This window comes from Callithrix jacchus, chromosome 10 (genome assembly GCF_049354715.1).
Source record: "Callithrix jacchus isolate 240 chromosome 10, calJac240_pri, whole genome shotgun sequence".
NCBI classification, from domain to species: domain Eukaryota; kingdom Metazoa; phylum Chordata; class Mammalia; order Primates; family Cebidae; genus Callithrix; species Callithrix jacchus.
The window spans coordinates 98,238,811-98,259,462 of record NC_133511.1 but is presented as its reverse complement, the minus strand read 5'-3'; the positions used below and the strand labels follow the sequence as shown (position 1 = coordinate 98,259,462).

The following is a 20,652-nucleotide window of genomic DNA, read 5'->3' as shown; positions in this document are numbered from 1 at the left end:
ACCGGAGCAAAGGCCCCAAACGCATCCCCGGCCTTTCCTGGTCCACTGCGACCCCGCCGCCCACCCTCCCTACCTGGCCTTGAGGCTGGGGCTGCTGCCGCTGCTGCAGCTGCTGCTGGCGGCGGCGGCTCGGGGTTCGTAGGCCCAGGATGGGGCAGGGGGCTGCGCGGCGGCGCTGGCGGGGGCGGGGGCGGCGGGGGGCGCGGGCGGCGGCGGCGGCGGCGGCGGCGGCTCGGTGAAGCCAGAGGTCGAGTAGTTCCTGTCCATCGTGGGGGTTGCGTAGGGAGGGCGGGCAGCAGCGGGGGCTCCTCCAGGGCTCGGTGTAAGGGGGGCGGGCAGGGAGAGGGGGCGGGGGAGGAAGAGGAGGCGGTGGCGGCGGAGGGAGCTGCCCCCTCACATGGCCCCAGCCGGCAGGCGGGAGAAGGGCGCGTTGGCTAATCTGGGCCACAGAGACCCGGGCCGCTGCGGACAGCGTGGCCCGAGCTGGGCGTCAGGGAAGCGGAGGCACCCGCGGCCGGGAATCGCGGCGACGGCGGCGGCGGCGGCGGCCGCTGCGCCCCATGTTGGTGGATTTCCCAGGATGCACCTCCCGCCCCCCTCCGCCTAGCGGCCTCGCCCCGCCTCCCCTCAGAGCCCCGCGCTTGCGGCTCGCGGGGAGGGCTGGCGGACGGCCGTGAGGCCTCAGCCGCCGCCGGACGCTTCGCTAGGGACAGCCCGGGCCGACGAGGCGCGGGGCCTGCTTGGCCCGGCCGACTCTAGGGACCCCGCGAACCGCTGACTTCCCGCCCTCCGCAGCCCCGAAGGGAGCTGTCCGCACTTGCCGCGCCCCGCGTGGGAAGAGACCGCGCCTGGCGCTCGCCCCGCGCGGGGGAGGGGAAGTGAAGCGGAACCCAGCGTAGGGCGCTGTGCTGGGGGAGCCTGTTCAACGCGTTGCTGGAGTTCGATATATGACCCTTCGGGTTATTTTGAGGCACTCCAATACTCAGTTCCCTGATCACGATTTCTTTCTCTGCGCCCCAATCCACAAACAGCTGAGCGGACTCTTTCGCAGTTCCGCTTACTCCCTTCCTCTCCAAAGCTTGCTGGGCTAGCGGACCCTTTTCCTGCTGTTAGAGGAGATTTATATTCAAAGATATTCAAGTTCATACGTATTATTTTACAATCCTCGCTGAAAGAGCCTTTCCCAGGGGCTCTTATTAACTGTCCCCACCCCCACCTTGGGGATTTTTCTCACTTTGGATTTCAGAAACTTCAATCCCAAGATAGATAACCGCCTCATCATTGATGAATCCAACTGCCATCTGGATGACTTTAATTACAATAAATTTAAACTCACTATGAACTCTTACGTTGAAGGTTTTTGTTTTGAGACTTCAAACTTCAGCAGGACTCTCCCAAACATTTCCTATCTGATCTCCAAGCTGTTTGGTGTGCGGCAATTTAATGACTATTTGCGGTTCTTCTGTTGCATAGCAGAGTTGTGTTTCTTGTAATAACTCAGAGTAGTGAAACTAGGGAATTGTACAAATCATCGTTTGGCCCTTAAGTCATAAGTTTAAAGGTTAAAATAACAGTAAAGTTGCTATTTAATGACCACCTTCTTTTAAAAATCAATATTGGTTTAACACCTATTAGGTGCTTAGCACAGAAATCTATTCCTCAAGATAAGCCTAACATAAAGGTTTAAGCAAATCAGGCGTAGTGAAAGACCTAATAAACTTGATACACTATCTCTGATGACCATTGAAAAAGTTTAAACTTTGGTAATACCTGGTGTCGGATCTGCTATTCCTTCCGAGATTAATTTTGCTCTGGGAGATCTGTTTTCGTCTTGGCGCCTACATCCTTTTGTTCCTATTCATTCCTTTTTGCAAGTCTTTCTGCACCTGTGATGCTTGGAGCCTGGTCCCCGGGTGGGGAAGCAAGGAAGTGAGTAGTCGCTATTTACAAATGAATTCAAACGTGTAGGCACAGGCAATCTTGCCAATTTTATGTTAATTACAAAATCCATTTACTGAGGATATCTTTGAAAAGTGGTTTTTCTTGGAGAAGGAATTTGCCAACTAATCTGAGATCCTGCAGAGAAGTAATATAAATCTTCATTACATTTATTTTTCTTCCTGCAAACTGGAAATGTGGAATTTAAATTAAAAAGTTTTCACATCTAGCTATTATAAGTACTTTTGTGAGCGCTAAAGTTTTGTGTCTATGAAAAGTATAGGAAATGGAGTGGCATGCTATAAATGTTTTATGGCACTTAGTTTGAGATACCCACAACTGGCACTCAGAGTGAATTACGAAAGCAATACCAAACGAGTGGCAATAAAACCTTTATAGTCCCTCACACCATTATGTAGTTTGTTTATGTCACATAAATCAGAGATATTAAGGGAAAATTCTAGTGAGTATTTTTAGATATTACTCTGTCACCATATGTTCCTTTGCCATTTAAATGAAATTTCCTTAGTTCAACTTAAATCAATACAATTGTATTTATCTCCAAATGTTACAGTTCTACAAATAGCATCATTACATTGTTTATTAATACTATTTTTAATTGACAAATCATAATTGCATACATTTATAGGGTACAATGTGATACTTTGATATATGTAAATAAATCTTTTTTAAAAATTTGTACAATTGATGATACTATCTGAAGAATGTCTTCTTCCCTACTGAAAATATACTTACAACTCTGTAAACGTTTCAGGGTCTCTCAAATGATTCTCAACCAAGCTGCTTCAAGTCTGATCTAGATAGTGTCAAACTTAAGAATGAGCATTGTTGGTCTCATTTTTTGTTTTGTTTTGTTTTTTTTGAGACAGAGTCTCACTCTGTCGCCCAGGCTTGAGTGCATTGGTGTTATCTTAGCTCACTGCAACCTCTGCCTCCCGAGTTCAAGCAATTCTCCTGCCTCAGTTACAGGTGTGAGCCACCGAACCAGGCCTTAGTCTCATTTTTAAATAAAAATGTCCATTTTCTTCTTTTCTTGTGGAACTGCTACTCATCCTTCAAGATCCAAATAAAATATCACATCTACCATGACATTATCCCAACTACCTTAGGCAAAATCAATTGCTTCCTTTTCAATTGCCCTCTGGTGCTTTATTCCAATTGTGTTATATTTAACACTATCCTATTGCATTACACTAGTTGTGTGTCTGCCTCTTTCCCTCATAAATCATGGGTTCCATAAAGACAGGGGTTGTATTAAATTTACCCTTGTATTTGCAGCATTTAGTGTTATTATTGGCACTATATTGGGCTCTAAATACATATTTATTGAATGAATAAATACACATGCAACTTTAAAAATGTCCATTCAGAAGTTCCATTTAGTGATTTACATATTCATTTTCTTACCCCACCAAAAATTAAAAACCCACTATTTCTATCTCAATTCTAAAATCATGGCAAGATTTGAAAATTGATTAAATCAACAGCAGTTTGGTTGTAAGATGAATGGAAGTAAATTCTACACTTAAGAAGAAATCTTCCAGCACTTTTAGAGACTGAGGTGGGAGGATTTCTTGAGTCCAGGAGCTCAAGACCAGCCTTGGACACCATAGTGAGACCTTGTCTCAAACAAAAAAACCCTTTCCTTCTTCCTCACCGCCATTTCCCACTTCCTTCTGAGTTTATTGTCTAGAGTTAGTCACGCCTTAGAATATGCCCATGAACAATCTCCCTACATTTCCCACCCTACTCCCATCCCATTAGAAAATCAATAAGTATTTCGCAGGGCGCTGTGACTCATGCCTGTAATCCCACCACTTTGGGAGGCCAAGGCAGGTGGATCACCTGAGGTCAGGAGTTTGAGACTAGCCTGACCAACATGGTGAAACCCTATCTCTACTAAAAAAACAAAAAATTTAACTGGATGTGGTGGCATGCGCCTGTATTCCCACCTACTCAGGAGGCTGAGGCAGGAAAATTGCTTGAACCTGAACCCAAGAGGCAAAGGTTGCAGTGAGCCGAGATTGTGCCATTGCACTCTGCACTCCAGCCTGTGCAACAAGAGCAAAACTCTGTCTCAAAAAAGAAAAAAAAAAAGAAAGAAAAAGGAAATCAATAAGTATTTCAACTGGTAGGAAGATTGGAGTTCTATTGAGTACATTGTTCATTACCTTCCTTTTGTAATTGAGGAAACCAAGGCCTGGCATTTAGTGACTTGCTTTAAGGTGATGAAGGGAATCAGTTGGGGGAGAGCCAGGAAACCCTGTCTCCACTGCTTGTTGAGAAATGCAATTTGGAGTTGCCTAACTAGAAATGTAGTCAGTCAGTCCACACATTCCTATGTTACAAATAGACCAACCATCAAGTAGAAAGGTCCAAGAAGGTCAAGTTTGCAGTTTCACTGAGAATACAAGGAGTATATGTGTGAGAAGTGAGTTGAACAGGGGAATGTGGTATGGTTTTGAATTTTTCCCTTCTCTTCTGGCATTGAGGGAAACTATAAGCCTTATCTGCCAGGACAGCCCTGGTTTCCATCTCTTAGGTCAACAGCAGAAACGAAGTAAAAATTAGCCAGGCATGGTGGCTACAGGTTAGGCTGAGGCGAGAGGATCACTAGTTAAAGGCTGAGGCAGCAGGGAGGATCACTTGGACACAGGATTTCAAGGTTATGTAAGGAATGATCATGCCACTATGTTCCAGCTTGGGCAACAGAGTGAAACTCTGTCTCTAAAGAAAAATTAAAATTAAAAAATTTGAAAAGAAACGAAGTCCCACTATCATTTTCTCTGCCTCTGAGGCTTGACCCTATCAATCATTTTTGACTTCTTTTCGTTGTCTGCCATACCCCTCCAGGGAGACAACAATGGAATCAGGAAAGCTGCTGTTTAACCCTGCTTCTTTAGAAGCAGCAGCCTCACTAGGTGGTGTCCCTGAAAGAGCTTCAAAAAACATACTTGATCATCAATTTTGTATGGAGAGATAGTTTTCTGAGCTATGGATATGGAGGGACTTTGGGGTTCCTAAGCAAGGTTGAATGATTAGAAACTAGGAGGTCTGGGAAAGGAGTACTGTTTGAGTATGAGCTGGAAAGACAGGGCTCTGGCCTTAGCATGAAGTCTTTCACTGAGAGGATATTTTATCTTCCTGAATAGATTACAGGAGATTTAAATCTATGCTGTAGATGAGAGTGATTCTCATAAGAATAACCAATGCAAATTGACCTGTGCTAAGGGCTTTTTGTGGAATTGTCACAATCCTCATAAGATCCTTAACATGGGCTGGGCACGGTGGCTCAAGCCTGTAATCCCAGCACTTTGGGAGGCCAAGGCGGGTGGATCACGAGGTCAAGAGATCGAGACCATCCTGGTCAACTTGGTGAAACCCCGTCTCTACTAAAAATACAAAAAATTAGCTGGGCATGGTGGCGCGTGCCTGTAATCCCAGCTACTCGGGAGGCTGAGGCAGGAGAATTGCCTGAACTCAGGAGACAGAGGTTGCAGTGAGCCGAGATCGTGCCATTGCACTCCAGCCTGGGTAACAAGAGCGAAACTCTGTCTCAAAAATAAAAAAAAAAAAGATCCTTAAGATGTGGGTATTGATTATTATTAACCTTGTTTTATAGGAAATTGAAGCTTAGTGAAATTAAGTAACTTTCCCAACATTGTACAGGCTAATATAAGACAATGATATAGGCAAGGCCTGGTGGATCACCCTTGTAGTCCCAGCACTTTGGGAGGCCCAGGCAGGTGGATTGATTGAGCCCATGAGTTTGAGACCAGCCAAGGCAACATGGTGAAATCCTGTCTCCACAAAAACTACACAAAAATAGCTGGATGTGGTGGTACCTGCGTGTAGTATCAGCTACTCGGAAGGCTGCGGCAAAAGGATTACCTGAGCCGGGAAGGCAGAGGGTACGGTGAGCTGTGATCTTGCCATTGCACTCCAGACTCAACAAGAGTGAGGCTGTCTCAAAACAAAAAAAGAGACAGTGATGCAAGTGGAGCTTCAAATCAGCTGTTTGACTCCAAACCAAATAAGCTTGGTTAAGGAGCCAGATTTTTCCTCTAAAGAGTTACTACATTTTACTTTGTAATCAATACGTATTTTGTGGATACTTGGATACTGTGTAAATTCCTGAGGCCAGTGCAGCCTCACTTTGGGAGGTCGAGGCGGGCAGACCACCTGAGGTCAGGAGTTCAAGACCAACCTGGCCAACATGGTGAAACCCCATCTCTACTAAAAATACAAAAATTAACCAGGCATGATGGTGGGCACCTGTAATCCCAGCTACTCAGGAGGCTGGAACAGGAGAATTACTTGAACCCAGGAGGCAGAGGTTGCAGTGAGCCATGACTGCACCATTGCACTCGGGCCTGGGCAGTAAGAGTGAGCCTCTGTCTCAAAAAAAAAAAAATTCCTAAGGCATCATTCTTTCACCTCTGGTTTTAGTATATGTATTAGTGAAAGAGGAGTGTTCACTGACCCTCCTTGCAGGATGGGTGGGCAACAGGGGTGTGGCTTGCCTATACGGTTGCTACCACTGCTCAAACCCCTGATGGAAGGGAAAGCACACAGACAGGCAGGTGCAGGAGTCCAAGTGGGTGTGTGTTACTGTGTGCCCTTTTAGCCTGGCTGTCTGCAGACAGCTTGAGTGTTAGCTGCTCTGCAAGAGCAGAGGGCCAGTGTCACAACTTTCTGTATTTTGAGCTCTTCTCCAGCATCCCAGAAGAATCAGGTCACACACAGGCTTAAAGGATGAATGCAGGGTTTTTATTGAGTGATGGAGGTGGCTGTCAATAGAATGGATGGGAAGCTGGAAGGGAGGATGCAGAGGGAAGATGATCTTCCTGTAGAGTTTGGCTGTCCAGCAGCCGAACTCCTCTCCAACTGCTCTCGGCCAAACTCCTCTTGCTGTTTAGATGTTCTTCCTCTCCTCTCTTTCTCTGCTGTGCTGTGCCACTGTTCATCTGCTTGTCTCATCGTCTCCTCATCTGCTTGTCTGCTCCTCCGCTTCTGGAGCCTGGGGTTCCAGGTTTATGTGGATAAAAGTTAGGGGGTATGGTGGGCCAAAAGGCAATGTTTTGGGGGTGAAAACAGGAATGCCCATCTCCATTTAGGGCCATGGGTCTCCAGGCTTGAGGGTGGGACCTTTGCCAGGGAACCACCCTCTTCTATCCAGTATTTCTTTGTCTTCCTGTCTCCTGTTCATATAATTAGTTTCCCATGGCTGCTGCAGCAAGTGACCCCAAACTAGGTGACAATAGAAATTCATTGTGTCACAGTTCTGAAGCACAGAAGTCTGAAATCAAGGATTGACAGAGCCATGCTCCCTCTAGAGGCTCTGCTGTACACGTACAGAGGACCAATTCGTGATTTTTCTAACTTGATCATTCCTTCTACAATCATTAGTTATCATTCTTCAAGAAGGGATTGTTCCTTATCCCTGTTAAAAGAAAAGCCTCAGAAAAAATTAAATTTAATAGAGTTTAATTGAGCAAAAATGACTCCCATTGGGCAGCCCTTGGACCAGAATAGGTTCAGAGAGGCTCTAGCATACCTGTATGGTGGAAGATTTACAGACAGAAAAAAGAAGGTGATGTACAGAAAATGGAAATGAGTATTGATATCATTTGGCTCTGTGTCCTCATGAAACCCTCATGTTGCATTGTAATTCCCAGCTTTGGGGAAGGAATCTAGTGGTAGGTGATTGGATCATGGGGGTGGGTTTCCCCCTTGTTCTCGTGATAGTGAGTTTTCACGAGATCTGGTTGTTTAAAAATGTGTAGCACTTCACCCTTTGCTCTCTCTCTCTCATGCTGCCTTGTGAAGAATTACTTGCTTTTCCTTTGCCTTCTCCCACAATTGTTAAGTTTCCTAAGGCCTCTCTAGCTATCCCTCCCATACAGCCTGCAGAACTGAGTCAATTAAACCTCTTTTCCTTATAAATTACCCAGTCTCAGGTAGTTCTTTATAGCAGTGTGAGAACGGGACTAATACAGGTGTACAAACTGCTGATTGGTTACAGTTCAGTGTTTGCCTTATTTGAGCATGGTTTGAACAGTTGGCCACCCTTGATTGGCTAAAACTCAGTGATTGACACAAGAATAGGTACAGTCTATTTACATATCCAGTTAAGTTAGAGTTCACCATGTATGGAGAAACTTTTAAGTTGACCTTAAAATATGTAAGGAGGCAGCTTTAGGCTAAACTTCATGTAACATTCCTTGTTAATATCAATTGTACTCATGAATCTTTACTTTATTCAGCAGATTTGTAAAGGATTAACTCAGCAGGTGTGGGTTGTTCAAATCCTGTATATTGCAAAGAAAGGTTTGGCCCTTGCCTAGCTTCAAGGCTCTTGATAAAGAGTATCTTTGTTTAGTTAAGACCTTGGGCCACACCAGATCATTCATGCTAACAATGTGACTTATAGTGGGCTCTTTGGGCCACATAATATCAGCTTGTCTTCCAGAGAGGCTGGAGAATTCAGGTCAGCCACGGGAGCAATTACTATGACTATATGACTGATCCCCAATAAAAACCTTGGACACCAAGGCTTAGGTGAGCTTCTGATAGACTTCACATGTTGTCACATAGTAATGTTGAGCTATATTAATGTTCATATAGCTCCACTGAAAGAGAACACTGGAAGCCTGCATCTGGTCTCTCTTGGACGCTGCACTATGTGCCTTTTTCTATGGTTGATTTTAATTTGCATCCTTTTACCGTAATGAATCATAACCACGAGTATAACAATGTTTCTGAGTTTTTTGAGTTCTTGTAGCAAATCACAGAAATTGAGGGTGGTCTTTGGGGTCCCCAATCATAGGATTATAATTCATTACCAAATTTGTTTATTTTGATGTTCAAATAGTCTCAGATTTTGACCATCATCCAGGCATATGGGAGCCATGAGAACATTTTAAGCAGGAGGGTAATTTGATTAAAGCTATGGAAAACATTCTCTTGCCCTTCCTAATATTGTACTGTAGTCTACATCTTCAGCCTGGTTGGAACTGGTATGCCAACAAAAGAACTGGATACCCTTCATAGATATATACACACATACAACACACATACACACCAAGAAAAGAAAAACATTTCTTTTTTTATTTTTTTGGAGATGGAGTGTCACTCTGTCACCCAGGCTGGAGTGCAGTGGTGTAATCTCGGCTCACTGCAACCTCTGCTTCCTGGGTTCAAGCAATTCTCCTGCCTCAGCCTCCTGAGTAGCTGGGACCACAGGCGCATGCCACCACACCCGGCTATTAGAAAAACATTTCATTACCTAAGACAAGTCTCATTGTATACCTGTTGTCTCAGTTGTTTGAAAACACAGCTCGAGGCAAATATTTTTCAGAGAGTTTGTTTCCAGAGGAATAAGCCCCAAACTAAGGGTGGTAGAGCATGTATTCTCAAGCCTCAGCTTTTCTTTGCTACAGCCTGGCCTAAGGTACCAAAGCACACTCTGCCCTCTGCACAGCTGGTTGATATCTTCCCCCTTTCCTTAGTAAGTACTCTGTTCCCTTTATCACAAAGCCCCAGATATAGTGGTGATAAAGGCAGCTTTTTGGGAGAGATCTAGACTTCACTTAATTATCATGCATGTTAATTTTTTTTTTCTCTTTTGGCCAGGCTGGTTCAGTGGCATGATCTTGGCTCACTGCAACCTCCACCTCCCGGGTTCAAGCAGTTTTCATGCCTCAGCCTCCCAAGTAGCTGGGATTACAGGCATGCACTACCGCACCTGGCTAATTTTTGTATTTTTAGTAGAGACGAGGTTTCACCATGTTGGCCAGGCTGCGTGGTAATTTTAGTATATGTATACTAACTAATATAGTTTGGCTCTATGTCCTTACCCAAATCTCATGTGGAATTTTATTTCCCATATGTTGGGGAGGGACCTGGTGGGAGATGATTGGATCATGGGAGTAGATTTCTCCCATGCTGTTCTCATGATAGTGAGTTTTCACGATATCCGATGGTTTAAAACTGTCGCTCTTCCCCTCTTGCTCTCTCTCGCTCTCCTACTGCCATGTAAGATGTGCCTTACTTCCCCTTCCCCTTCTTCCATGATTGTAACTTTCCTGAAGCCTCACCAGCCATGCAGAACTGTGAAGCCTCACCAGCCATGCAGAACTGTGAGTCAATTAAACCCCTTTTCTTTATAAATTACTCACTCTCAGGTAGTCCTTTATAGCAGCGTGAAACAGACTAATTAACTGAACATGTCATTACTCAATATCAGGTTAAATTTTGTCACAGGGATTTTTCTGTTCCTTAAGATCCAGAAAAATAGGCTTAAGCTCTTGTGGACGTCCAAAACTCTCTCCCAAATATCTACAAATTCTGGAGAGGCTTACAGTCTCTTGTTCAATATGTCTTCAGCTTTCTGCTTCCATGAGTGCTTTCTCTGTTCTGAATTTCAAAAACTGAAATGCAGCCTCTTCATAGAGTTCCCCCTCCACCAAAATACACTCACATAGAACATTTATGAAAGTAACAAAATAAACACTGGACTATTCATTATACCTGTTTATTACACCATCAGTCTGTTTATGTATACTCATTTTGCTCCAGCTCATGGAATATGGTTGCTTGCTCATAACTTTAAAAACTTAGAGGAGCTTTGCTCATGGCATGTGGTAACAGATCCCTCAAATGCCCACATCACATCCCCTGGCTCAATTCTGAGACAGTTCTAAACCTAGTTCACACTCACAGCATCTTTCCTCAAGGCCCTGCCATGTGTCTTTCTACATTCTTCTTCTTTTTTATTTTTTCCTTTTTTTTTTTTTTTGAGACAGTGTATCACTCTGTTGTCCACACTAGAGTGCAGCAGCTCAATCAAAGCTCACTGCTCACGCATGTAATCCCAGCACTTTGGGAGGCTAAGGCAGGAGGATCACAAGGTCAGGAGATTGAGACCATCCTGGCCAACATGGTGAAACCTTGTCTCTAATAAAAAAAACAAAAGTTAGCTGGGCATGGTGTCACACACCTATAGTCCCAGGTACTTGGGAGGCTGAGGCAGGAGAATAGCTTGAACCTGGAAGGTGGAGATTGCAGTGAGCCAAGATTGTGCCCCTGGACTTTAGCCTGGCGACAGTGCAAGACTCTCTCTCAAAAAAAAAAAAAATAGCTTACTGCAGCCTTGCCCTCCTGGGCTTGAGGGATCCTCCTGCCTCAGCCTTCCAAGTAACTGGGACTAAAGGCACATGCTGTCATATCTGGCTAATTTTTTTTTTTTTTCATCAAAACAGGGATCTCCCCAGGTTATCCAGGCTGCTCTCTAACTCCTGGGCTCAAGAGATCCTCCCGCCTTTGCTTCCTAAAGTGCTGGGATTACAAGCATGAGCGATGATGTCCAGCCTTTTTTTTTTTTCTTTTAAGAGACAAGGTTGCACTCTGTCCCCCAGGCTGGAGTGCAGTGACCATAGTTCACTGCAGCCTTGAACTCCTGGGCTTAAGTGATCCTCTTGTCTCAGCATCTGGAGTAGCTGGGACAACAAGTGTGCACTACCATACCTGACTAATTTGTTTTAATATTATTATTTTTGGTAGAGACAGGGTTTCGTTTAGTTGCCTAGGCTAGTCAGGAACTCCTGGCCTTAAGTGATTTGCTATCCTCAGTCTCCCAAAGTGCTGAGATTACAGGCCTGAGCCACTGTACCAGGCTTTTATTTATTTATTTTATTTTTATTTTTGTATTTATTTATTTTTTTTGAGATGGTGTCTCACTCTGTCACCAGGCTGGAGTGCAGTGGTGTGATGTCAGCTCACTGCAACCTCTGCTTCCCAGGTTCCAGCAATTCCCCTGCCTCACCCTCCCAAGTAGCTGAGATTACAGGTGTGTGACACCACGCCTGGCTAATTTTTTGTATTTTAGCAGAGACAGGGTTTCATCATGTTGGCCAGGATGGTCTTGATCTCCTGACCTCATGATCAGCCTGCCTTGGCCCCCAAAGTGCTAGGATTACAGGAGTGAGCCACCACGCCCAGCCTATTTATTTACTTATTTATTTATTTTTTGAGACATAGTCTCATTCTGTTGCCCAGGCTGGCGTGCAGTAGCACGATCTCGGCTCATTGCAACCTCTGCCTCCCGGGTTCAAGCGATTCTCCTGCCTCAGCCTCCCGAGTGCCTGGGACTACAGGCGTGTGCCACTACGCCCGGCTAATTTTTGTATATTTTAGTAGAACAGGGTTTCACCATATTGGACAGGCTGAGTTGGCACCATGTGAATGCTGCAAAGATTTAGAGCTTGTGCCCTCTGGAGCAGCAGCACATGTTGTACCTGGCCACACTGGAGCAGGGCTGGGGTGGCCAAGAAGTGCTGTGCTGGAATGCAGGGAGCAAATGACATTTGCTGGTGTTTCTCTGGAAAGCTCACCCTCAATGCCCTGCTCTCACCAGTGAAGGGAGGAGCAGCCTCATGCTCCCATTGTCTTGATAAATAGCACCTGACTCCCCTCCATCCCCACTAAGCTCTTTAGTAAACAGTTGCTTTGCCACACCCTTGGTTTGCTCTCCTAAACTTGCCTTTTCACTCTTTACATAGCCAGGATGCAAATTTTTTAAGTCTTTCTGTTCTGCTTCCCTTTTAATTATAAATTCCATCTTTAAATCATGTATGTCCTCTCTAAATTGACCACATATAGTCAAGAGAAGCCACACAGCTTTATAATGCTTTGCTTCTTAGATTTTTCTTCAGCCAGGTATTCTAGTTCATGGTTCAAAGTTCTGTCTTCCATAAAGCCCTTGGGCATGGACACAATTCAGGTAACTTATTTGCCACTTTATAACAAGGATGACCCTTTTCCCGTTTCTAATACCTTGTTCCTCATTTTCATTTGACACTCATCAGAATAGTCTTCACTGTCCATATTTCCACCCACATTCTGGTCAGGACCATTTGAGTAATCTCTAAGAAGTTTCAGACTTTCCTAACAGTTATTCTCTTCATCTGAGCCTTTGCCAGAATTGCTCTTAATGCTCTGTACAGGTTTTTTTTTCCTAGGCTTCTCCTCCAAATTCTTCAGCCTCACCATTTAAAAGTATACAATACAGTGGTTTTTCATATGTACATGAAATTGTGTAACCATCACCAGCATCTAATTCTAGAGCATTTACATCACCCTGAAAAGAAGCCTCTTATCTACTGGCACTTGCTCATAATTTCCCCCCTCACAGTTCCTGTCAATAACTAATCTATTTTCCAGTTCTTGGATTTGCTTATTCTGACATTTCATATAAATGGAATCATCCAATATATGTAGGCTTTTGTGTCTGGCTTTTTTCACTCACTGAAATGCTTTCAAGGTTCACCAATGTTGTAGCGTATATCAGTACTTCATTCCTTTTTATAGCTGAATAATATTTCCTTGTATGTATATACTACATTTTGTTTATTCATTCATAGGTTGATGAACATTTGGGTGCTTCCATTTTTTGGTTATTATGCATAATTCTGCTATAAACATTTGTGTACAAGTTTTTATGTGAACATATGTTTTTCAATTCTCTTGAAACATAATTGGAATTATCTTGGAAAGAAAGTTGGAAAATTACATTTTAAAGATGTTATCGGGAACAGTATAAAAAACATGAAGTACTTAAGGATGAATTTTTTTTTGAGATGGAGTTTCGCTCTTGTTACCCCGGCTGGAGTGCAATAGCATGATCTTGGCTCACTGCAACCTCCGCCTCCTGGGTTCAAGCAATTCTCCTGCCTCGGCCTCCTGGGTAGCAGGGATTACAGGCACGTGCCACCATGCCCAGCTAATTTTTTTGTATTTTTAGTAGAGACGGGGTTTCACCATGTTGACCAGGATGGTCTCGATCTCTCGACCTCGTGATCCACCCCCCTCGGCCTCCCAAAGTGCTGGGATTACAGGCTTGAGTCACCATGCCCGGCCCGTAAGGATGAATTTAACAAAATATGTGTAACACCTATACACCAGAACCTATAAACATTGCTGAGACAAATTTAAAAGGTCTCAATACATGAAAAAATATACTATGGGCTGGGCACAGTGGTTAACACCTGTATTCCCAGGACTTTGGGAGACTGAGGCAGGCAGATCATTTGAGTTCAGGAGTTCGAGACCAGCCTGGGCAACGTGGTGAATCCCTGTCTCTACAAAAAATACAAAAATTATCTGGGCGTGTTGGCATGAACTTGTAACTCCAGCTGCTCAGGAGGCTGAGGCAGGAGAATCATTGAACCCGGGAGGCAGAAGTTGCAGTGAGTTGAGATTGCGCCACTGCACTCCAGGCTGGATGACAGAGCAGGACTTTGTCTCAAAAAAAAAAAAAATACTATGGATGGTTTAATTTATGTAAGTTTTTCTATAAATTAAATACAATTCTAGTCAAATTTTCAGTCATTTGATTTAGAAGTTGACTAGCTAATTCCAAAATGTATGCAAATGTTAAACACATTAAATAGCCAAAAAAATTTTGGGAAAATACAAAGATTGAGAACTTAGACTACTTCTTTTCAAGACTTACGGCAAAGCTACAGTCATCAAGATAATATGATATTGATATAAAAATAAACAATGGTCAATACAACAGAACCCCATATGTATGATCAATTGATTTTCAGCAAATGTGCCAAGATAATTCAGCAGAGAAAGGACAACCTTTTATAGATGTTTTGCTAAAACAACTGCATAGTCTCATGGAGGAAAATGAACTTCAGTTCTTACCTCATAAACAGAAAAGTTAGATTTACATATAAAAGCTGAAATTATAAAATGATTAAAAGAAAACATTTAAAAAAAGTCTTCACAACCTTGAGTGGACGATGATTTCTTAAACATGAGTTCACCATCTTTTTGGTTTTGCTGGCTTTCCAAATAAATCTGCTTTTCCTCCCACCAACCCTCATTTCTCGTGTCTGGTTTTTGAGCCGCAAGCAGCAAAACATAGGTTCAGTTACAAAATTTGGCACCCAACAGAGGGCTGTGTGCCCTCTGGTGGTCTAGCCTGCTCCATTTCCATGGACAGAGCACTTGGCTGTAGCAGTGCACCAGGGCTTACCCATTCATGTCATTGGGCAGAGCAACAACTTCTTGTGAGTGACAGTTGTTGCTCATGGCTAGCTGCCCCCATGGCTGGGATTCCAGGGGTCTCCCAGCAGCAACTGAAAAATTCTTTGTCTTGGGGACCCTCCCTCTGTCCCCTTCATGGCATCAGCAGCCTGTAACACTTTGGTGGTGCAAGAAAAAGTGGTATCCAAGGGAGTTAATGGGCCCCAAGACTGGGTAAGTCAAACCAGTGCACACACTGGGAATCCTCTGTCTATGCTATTTGAGCTTTTGTGTCATTTGGACCTTGCATGGTTGCTTGTGTCCCATTTGGTGTAAGATAAAATTCTTGAAGACATTTCTCCAGTGTCCCTTTTCAGGAATTAGTTTGGGAATGCTACATTTGTTTCACTTTCTATGTGTTTTATTACTTTTTAAATTATTATTTTTAAAAGAATTTCAGTCAGTTTATCTTGAGACATAGTTTACATTAAAATTGTATTTAAAACAAACTTTAATTTTGAGTCATAAATTGACGGACTATTCTATCACAAATAGTTATTTATTTCTACTCACATTATTTTATTTTTTTACTTTTAGGTTCAGAGGTACATGTGAAGGCTTGATATATAGGTACACTTGTGTCATGGGGGTTTGTTGTACAGATTATTTCACCACCCAAGTATTAAGCCTAGTACCCAATAGTTATTTTTTCTGCTTTTCTCTTTCCTCCCAACCTCCACCCTCAAGTAGACCCCAGGGTCTGCTGTTCCCTTCTTTGTTTTCATGAGTTATCATTTGGCTTCCACTTATAAGTGAGAACATGGGATATTTGGTTTTCAGTTCCTACTTTGTGTGCTAAGGACAGTACCTCCAGCTCCATCCATGTTCCTGCAAAAGACATGATCTTGTTCTTTTTTGTGGCTGCATAGTATTCCATGGTGTATAAGTACCACATTTTCTTTATCCGTTCTACCATTGATGGGCATTTAGGTTGATTCCATGTCTTTGCTGTTGTGAATAGTGCTACAATGAACATTCACATGCATGTGTCTTTGTGGTAGAATGATTTATATTCCTCTGGGTGTATATATGCCCAGTAATGAGATTGCTGAGTCGAATAGTAGTTTTGTTTTTAGTTCTTTGAGGAATCGCTGTACTGCTTTCCACATGGTTGATCTAATTTACATTTTCACCAACAGTATATAAGTATTCCCTTTTCTTTGCAACCTTGCCAGCATCTGTTATATTTTGACTTTTTAATAATAGCCATTCTGACTGGTGTGAGATGGTATCTCATTGTGGTTTCATTTACATTTCTCTAATGATCAGTGATTTTTTTTTAAATATGCTTGTTGGCCACATGTATGTCTTTTTTTTGAAAACTGTCTGTTCATGTCATTTGTCCACTTTTTACTGGGATTGTTTTTCTCTTGTAAATTTAAGTTCCTTATAGATGCTGGATATTACACCTTTGTCAGATGCATAGTTTGCAAATATCTTCTCCCATTCTGTAGGTTGTCTGTTTACTCTGTTGATAGTTTCTTTGCTGTGCAGATACTCTTAAGTTTAATTATATCCCATTTGTCAATTTTTGCTTTTGTTGTGGTTGTTTTTGGTGTCTTTGTCATGAAGTCTTTTCCCATTTCTATGTCCAGGATGGTATCACCTAGGTTGCCTTCCAGGGTTTGTACAGTTTTGCGTTTTACATTTAAGTCTTAATCCATCTTGAGTTGATTTTTGTACATGGTGTAAGGAAGAAGTCCAGCTTCAAACTTCAGCATATGGCTAACCAGTTATCCTAGCACCATTTATTGAATAGGGAATCCTTTTTCCCATTGCTTGTTTTTGTCAGCTTTGTCAAAGATCTTTTATGGTTATAAGTGTGCAGCCTTGTTTCTGAGGTCTCTATTCTGTTCCCTGGGTCTATGTGCCTGCTTTTATACCAGTACTGTGCTGTTTTGCTTAATCTAGCCCCATAGTATAGGTTGAAGTTGGGGAACGTTCTTTTTGCTTAGGTTGCCTTGGCTACTTTGGCTCTTTTTTGATTCTGAACGGATTTTAAAATAGTTTTTTCTAGTTCTGTGAATAATGTGGTTGGTAGTTTGGTAGGAACAACACTCAATCTGTAAATTGCTTTGGGCAGTATGGCCATTTTAATATATTGATTCTATCCATGATCATGGGATGTTTTCCATTTGTTTGTGTCTTCTTTGATTTCTTTGAGCAGTGTTTTCTAATTCTCATTGTACACATCTTTCACTTCCCTGGCTAGTTGTACTCCTAGGTATTTTATTCATTTTGTTGCAATTGGGAATGGGATTGCCTTCCTCATTTAGCTCTCAGCTTGGCTGTTGTTGGTGTATAGGAATGCCTGTGATCTATTTATTTATTTAATGAGATAAATCTCACTCTGTCACCAGGCTGGAGTACAGTGGCATGATCTGGGCTCACTACAATCTCCACCTCCTGGGTTCAAGCGATTCCCCTGCCTTAGCCTCCCAACTAGCTGGGACTACAGGCACATACCAACATGCCTGGCTAATTTTTTGTATTTTAGTAAAGACAGGGTTTTACCATGTTGGCCAGGATGGTCTCAATCTCCTGACTTTGTGATCCGCCTGCCTAGGCCTCCCAAAGTGCTGGGATTACTGGCGTGAGCCAACTTACCTGGCCATAATTTTTATACATTGATTTTGTATCCTGAAACTTTGCTGAAGTTGTTTATCAGCTGAAGGAGCTTTTGGGCCAACACTATGGGGCTTTCTGCATATAGAATCACATCATCTGCAAACAGGGATAGTTTAACTTCCTCTTTTCCTATTTGGATGCCCTTTATTTCTTTCTCTTGCCTGATTACTCTGGCTAGGACTTTCAATACTATGTTGAATAGAAGTGGTAAGAGAGAGAAATCCTTGTCTTGTGCCAGTTTTCAAGGGGAATACTTCCAGCTTTTGCCCATTCAGTATAATGTCAGCTGTGAGTTTGTCATAGATGGCTTTTATCATTTTGAGGTATGTTCCTTCAATACCTAATTCCTCAAGAGTTTTTTAACATGAATCAATGTTGAATGTTATCAAAAGCCTTTTCTATATCTGTTGAGATAATTGTGTGTTTTTTGTCTTTAGTTCTGTTTATGTGCTAAATCACATTTATTGATTTGCATATATTGAACCAAATTTGCCTCCTGAGGATGAAGCCTACTTGATGATAATGGATTAACTTTTTGATGTGCTGCTGAATTTGATTTGCAAGTATTTTGTTGAGGATTTTTGAATCAATGTTCATCAAGGATATTGGCCTGAAGTTTTCTTTTTTATGTGTTTCTCTGCCAGGTTTTCATATCAGGATCAAGCTGGCCACATAGAATGAGTTGGGGAGGAGTCCCTCCTTTTCAAGTTTTGGAATATTTTTAGTAGGAAGGGTACCAGCTCTTCTTTATACATCTGGTAGAATTTCGCTGTGAATCCATCTACTCCTGCACTTTTTTTGGTTGATAGGCAATTTATTCCTGATTCAATGTAGGAGCTCATTATTGGTCTGTTCAGGGGATCAGTTTCTTCCTGGTTCAGTCTTGGGAGGGTGTATATGTCCAGTAACTTATCCATCCCTTTTAGGAGATTTTAGGCTTTCTAGTTTGTGTGTATATAAGTGTCCATAGTAGTTTCTGATGATTATTTTTATTTCTTTGGGGTCAATAACATCTCCTTCATCATTTTAATTGTGTTTATTTGGATCTTCTCTTTTCTTCTTCTTCTTTTTTTTGAGATGAAGTCCAGGCTAGGGTGCAGTCAGCTCACTGCAACCTCCACCTCCCGGGTTCAAGCAATTATCTTGCCTTAGCGTCCCAAGTAGCTGGGACTACAGGCACATGCCGCCACGTCCGGCTAATTTTTTGTATTTTTTTAGTAGAGATGGGGGTTTCACCATGTTGCCCAGGCTGGTCAGAAACTCCTGAGCTCAGGCAATCTGCCCACCTTGGCCTCCCAAAGTGCTGGGTTTACAGGCATAAGCCACTGCACCCATCCTTCTCTTCTACTTTTTAAAAATTATTTAAGGACGGGTGCGGTGGCTCACGCCTGTAATCCCAGCACTTTCGGAGGCCGAGGAGGGCAGATCATGAGGTCAAGAGATTGAGACCATCCTGGCCAACATAGTGAAACCCCGTCTCTATCAAAAAATACAAAAATTAGCTGGATGTGGAAGCTCATGCCTGTAGTCCCAGCTACTGAGGAGGCTAAGGCAGGAGAATCACTTGAACCTGGGAGGCGGAGGTTGCAGTGAGCTGAGGTCAGCCACTGCACTCAAGCCTGGCCGACAGAGCAAGACTGCATCTCAAAAAAAAAAAAAAAAAAAAATTAAAAACAGAAAAGTTCAAAGGCATGCTAGATTTTTCTGAGACTCCAGCTTGTTATCCACTATGGCTTATTTTTGTGCACATTTTAAACTGATAGGCAAATTACAGCAAGAAAATTCAGAGTTCAAATGGTTAACCTGCAACTACAAAGTTAGGTAGAGTCTTTTAAAGTTCTCTCTTTCTCTCTTTTCTTTTCTGTCTTCTTTGAGCTTTTGGGAGTCTTTTTTTGAGTTTGTGTGTTTTTTTGAGATGGGGTCTTGCTCTGATGCCCAGACTGTAGTGCAGTGGCACAATCTCAGCTCACTACAGCCTTCACTTCCTGGGCATAAGCAATCTTCCTACCTCAGCCTCCTGAGTAGCCGGGACTACAGGTGTGTGCCACCACACCCAGCTAATTTTTGCTTTTTTTGTAGAGGTTTTGCCCTGTTGCCCAGGCGGGTCTCAAACTCCTGAGCTCAAGTAATCTACCTGCCTTAACCTCCCAAAGTGCTAGGATTATACGTATAAGCCACTGTGCCTGGCTATTTTCCTGGCTACTTTGAATCTGCTGTTATTAAGCTACTGGTGTTGAGATAAAACTCATTAATTCAAGGATACCTGGAAATTTTGTTTTTCTTATACAGTTCTGCCAGTTCTAACTAAAATGTAAACATTGGACACTTATTTGAAGTTGAAGGAAAAAAGAGTAAAAGAGGTTTTAAAAATAAACTGCCAGAAAGAATAAATAAAAAATACCAAAAAAAGATAAAATAAAGAATGAATACAAAATACAAAAAAAGTAAATAAATAAACTGCCATGAAAATGGCTTTACCCAAAATTTTGGCCTACAGCCTTCCTTGAACAATGTTTAAACATGTGAACAGGTTCCAATTTTGTCAGAAATAATTTGGATCTAGCCATCTTTTGTAAACTGGTTAGTTTTTCTTTGTATCTCATGGCTAGATTTCCAAGGTAAAAGGATAGGATCTTTACATATGTGTTTAGGTGTGTTTGTATCTTGTACACATATTATGACATATGTCTACATACATGGTACCAAATGGATTATAAATAAAAGAGCACTGATAAATTAAGTAAATAAGTCCAAGTATTTTTCAAGTTCATGTGACTTAAGTAAATCTTTAATAAGCTGGGTTTTTTTTTTTTTTTTTTTGAGACAGAGTTTCGCTCTTGTTACCCAGGCTGGAGTGCAGTGGCGTGATCTTGGCTCACCACAACCTCCACCTCCTGGTTTCAGGCAATTCTCCTGCCTCAGCCTCCTGAGTAGCTGGGATAACAGGCATGTGCCACCATGCCCAGT

The 20,652-nt window shown here is 42.6% G+C and overlaps 2 protein-coding genes across 5 annotated transcripts in view; both read right to left on the bottom strand.

Annotated features, from left to right (window-relative positions):
* The window catches only part of QSER1 (glutamine and serine rich 1), an 89,895-nt gene extending 89,318 nt beyond the window's left edge, over positions 1 to 577 (bottom strand). For all 4 annotated transcript variants that reach the window (XM_035262307.3, XM_054240737.2, XM_035262306.3 and 1 more), the window contains exon 1: positions 74 to 577. In XM_035262307.3, the coding sequence (XP_035118198.3) occupies positions 74 to 267 (194 nt within the window). In that variant the 5' untranslated portion in view covers positions 268 to 577. The remainder of the gene's footprint in view (positions 1 to 73) is intronic.
* A 6,130-nt stretch (positions 578 to 6,707) lies between these two features.
* Positions 6,708 to 20,652, bottom strand: part of PRRG4 (proline rich and Gla domain 4) — a 49,119-nt gene continuing 35,174 nt past the window's right edge. Inside the window, exon 6 of the mRNA XM_017977994.4 lies at positions 6,708 to 6,979. Coding sequence (XP_017833483.3) covers positions 6,730 to 6,979 — 250 coding nt within the window. The 3' untranslated portion in view covers positions 6,708 to 6,729. The remainder of the gene's footprint in view (positions 6,980 to 20,652) is intronic.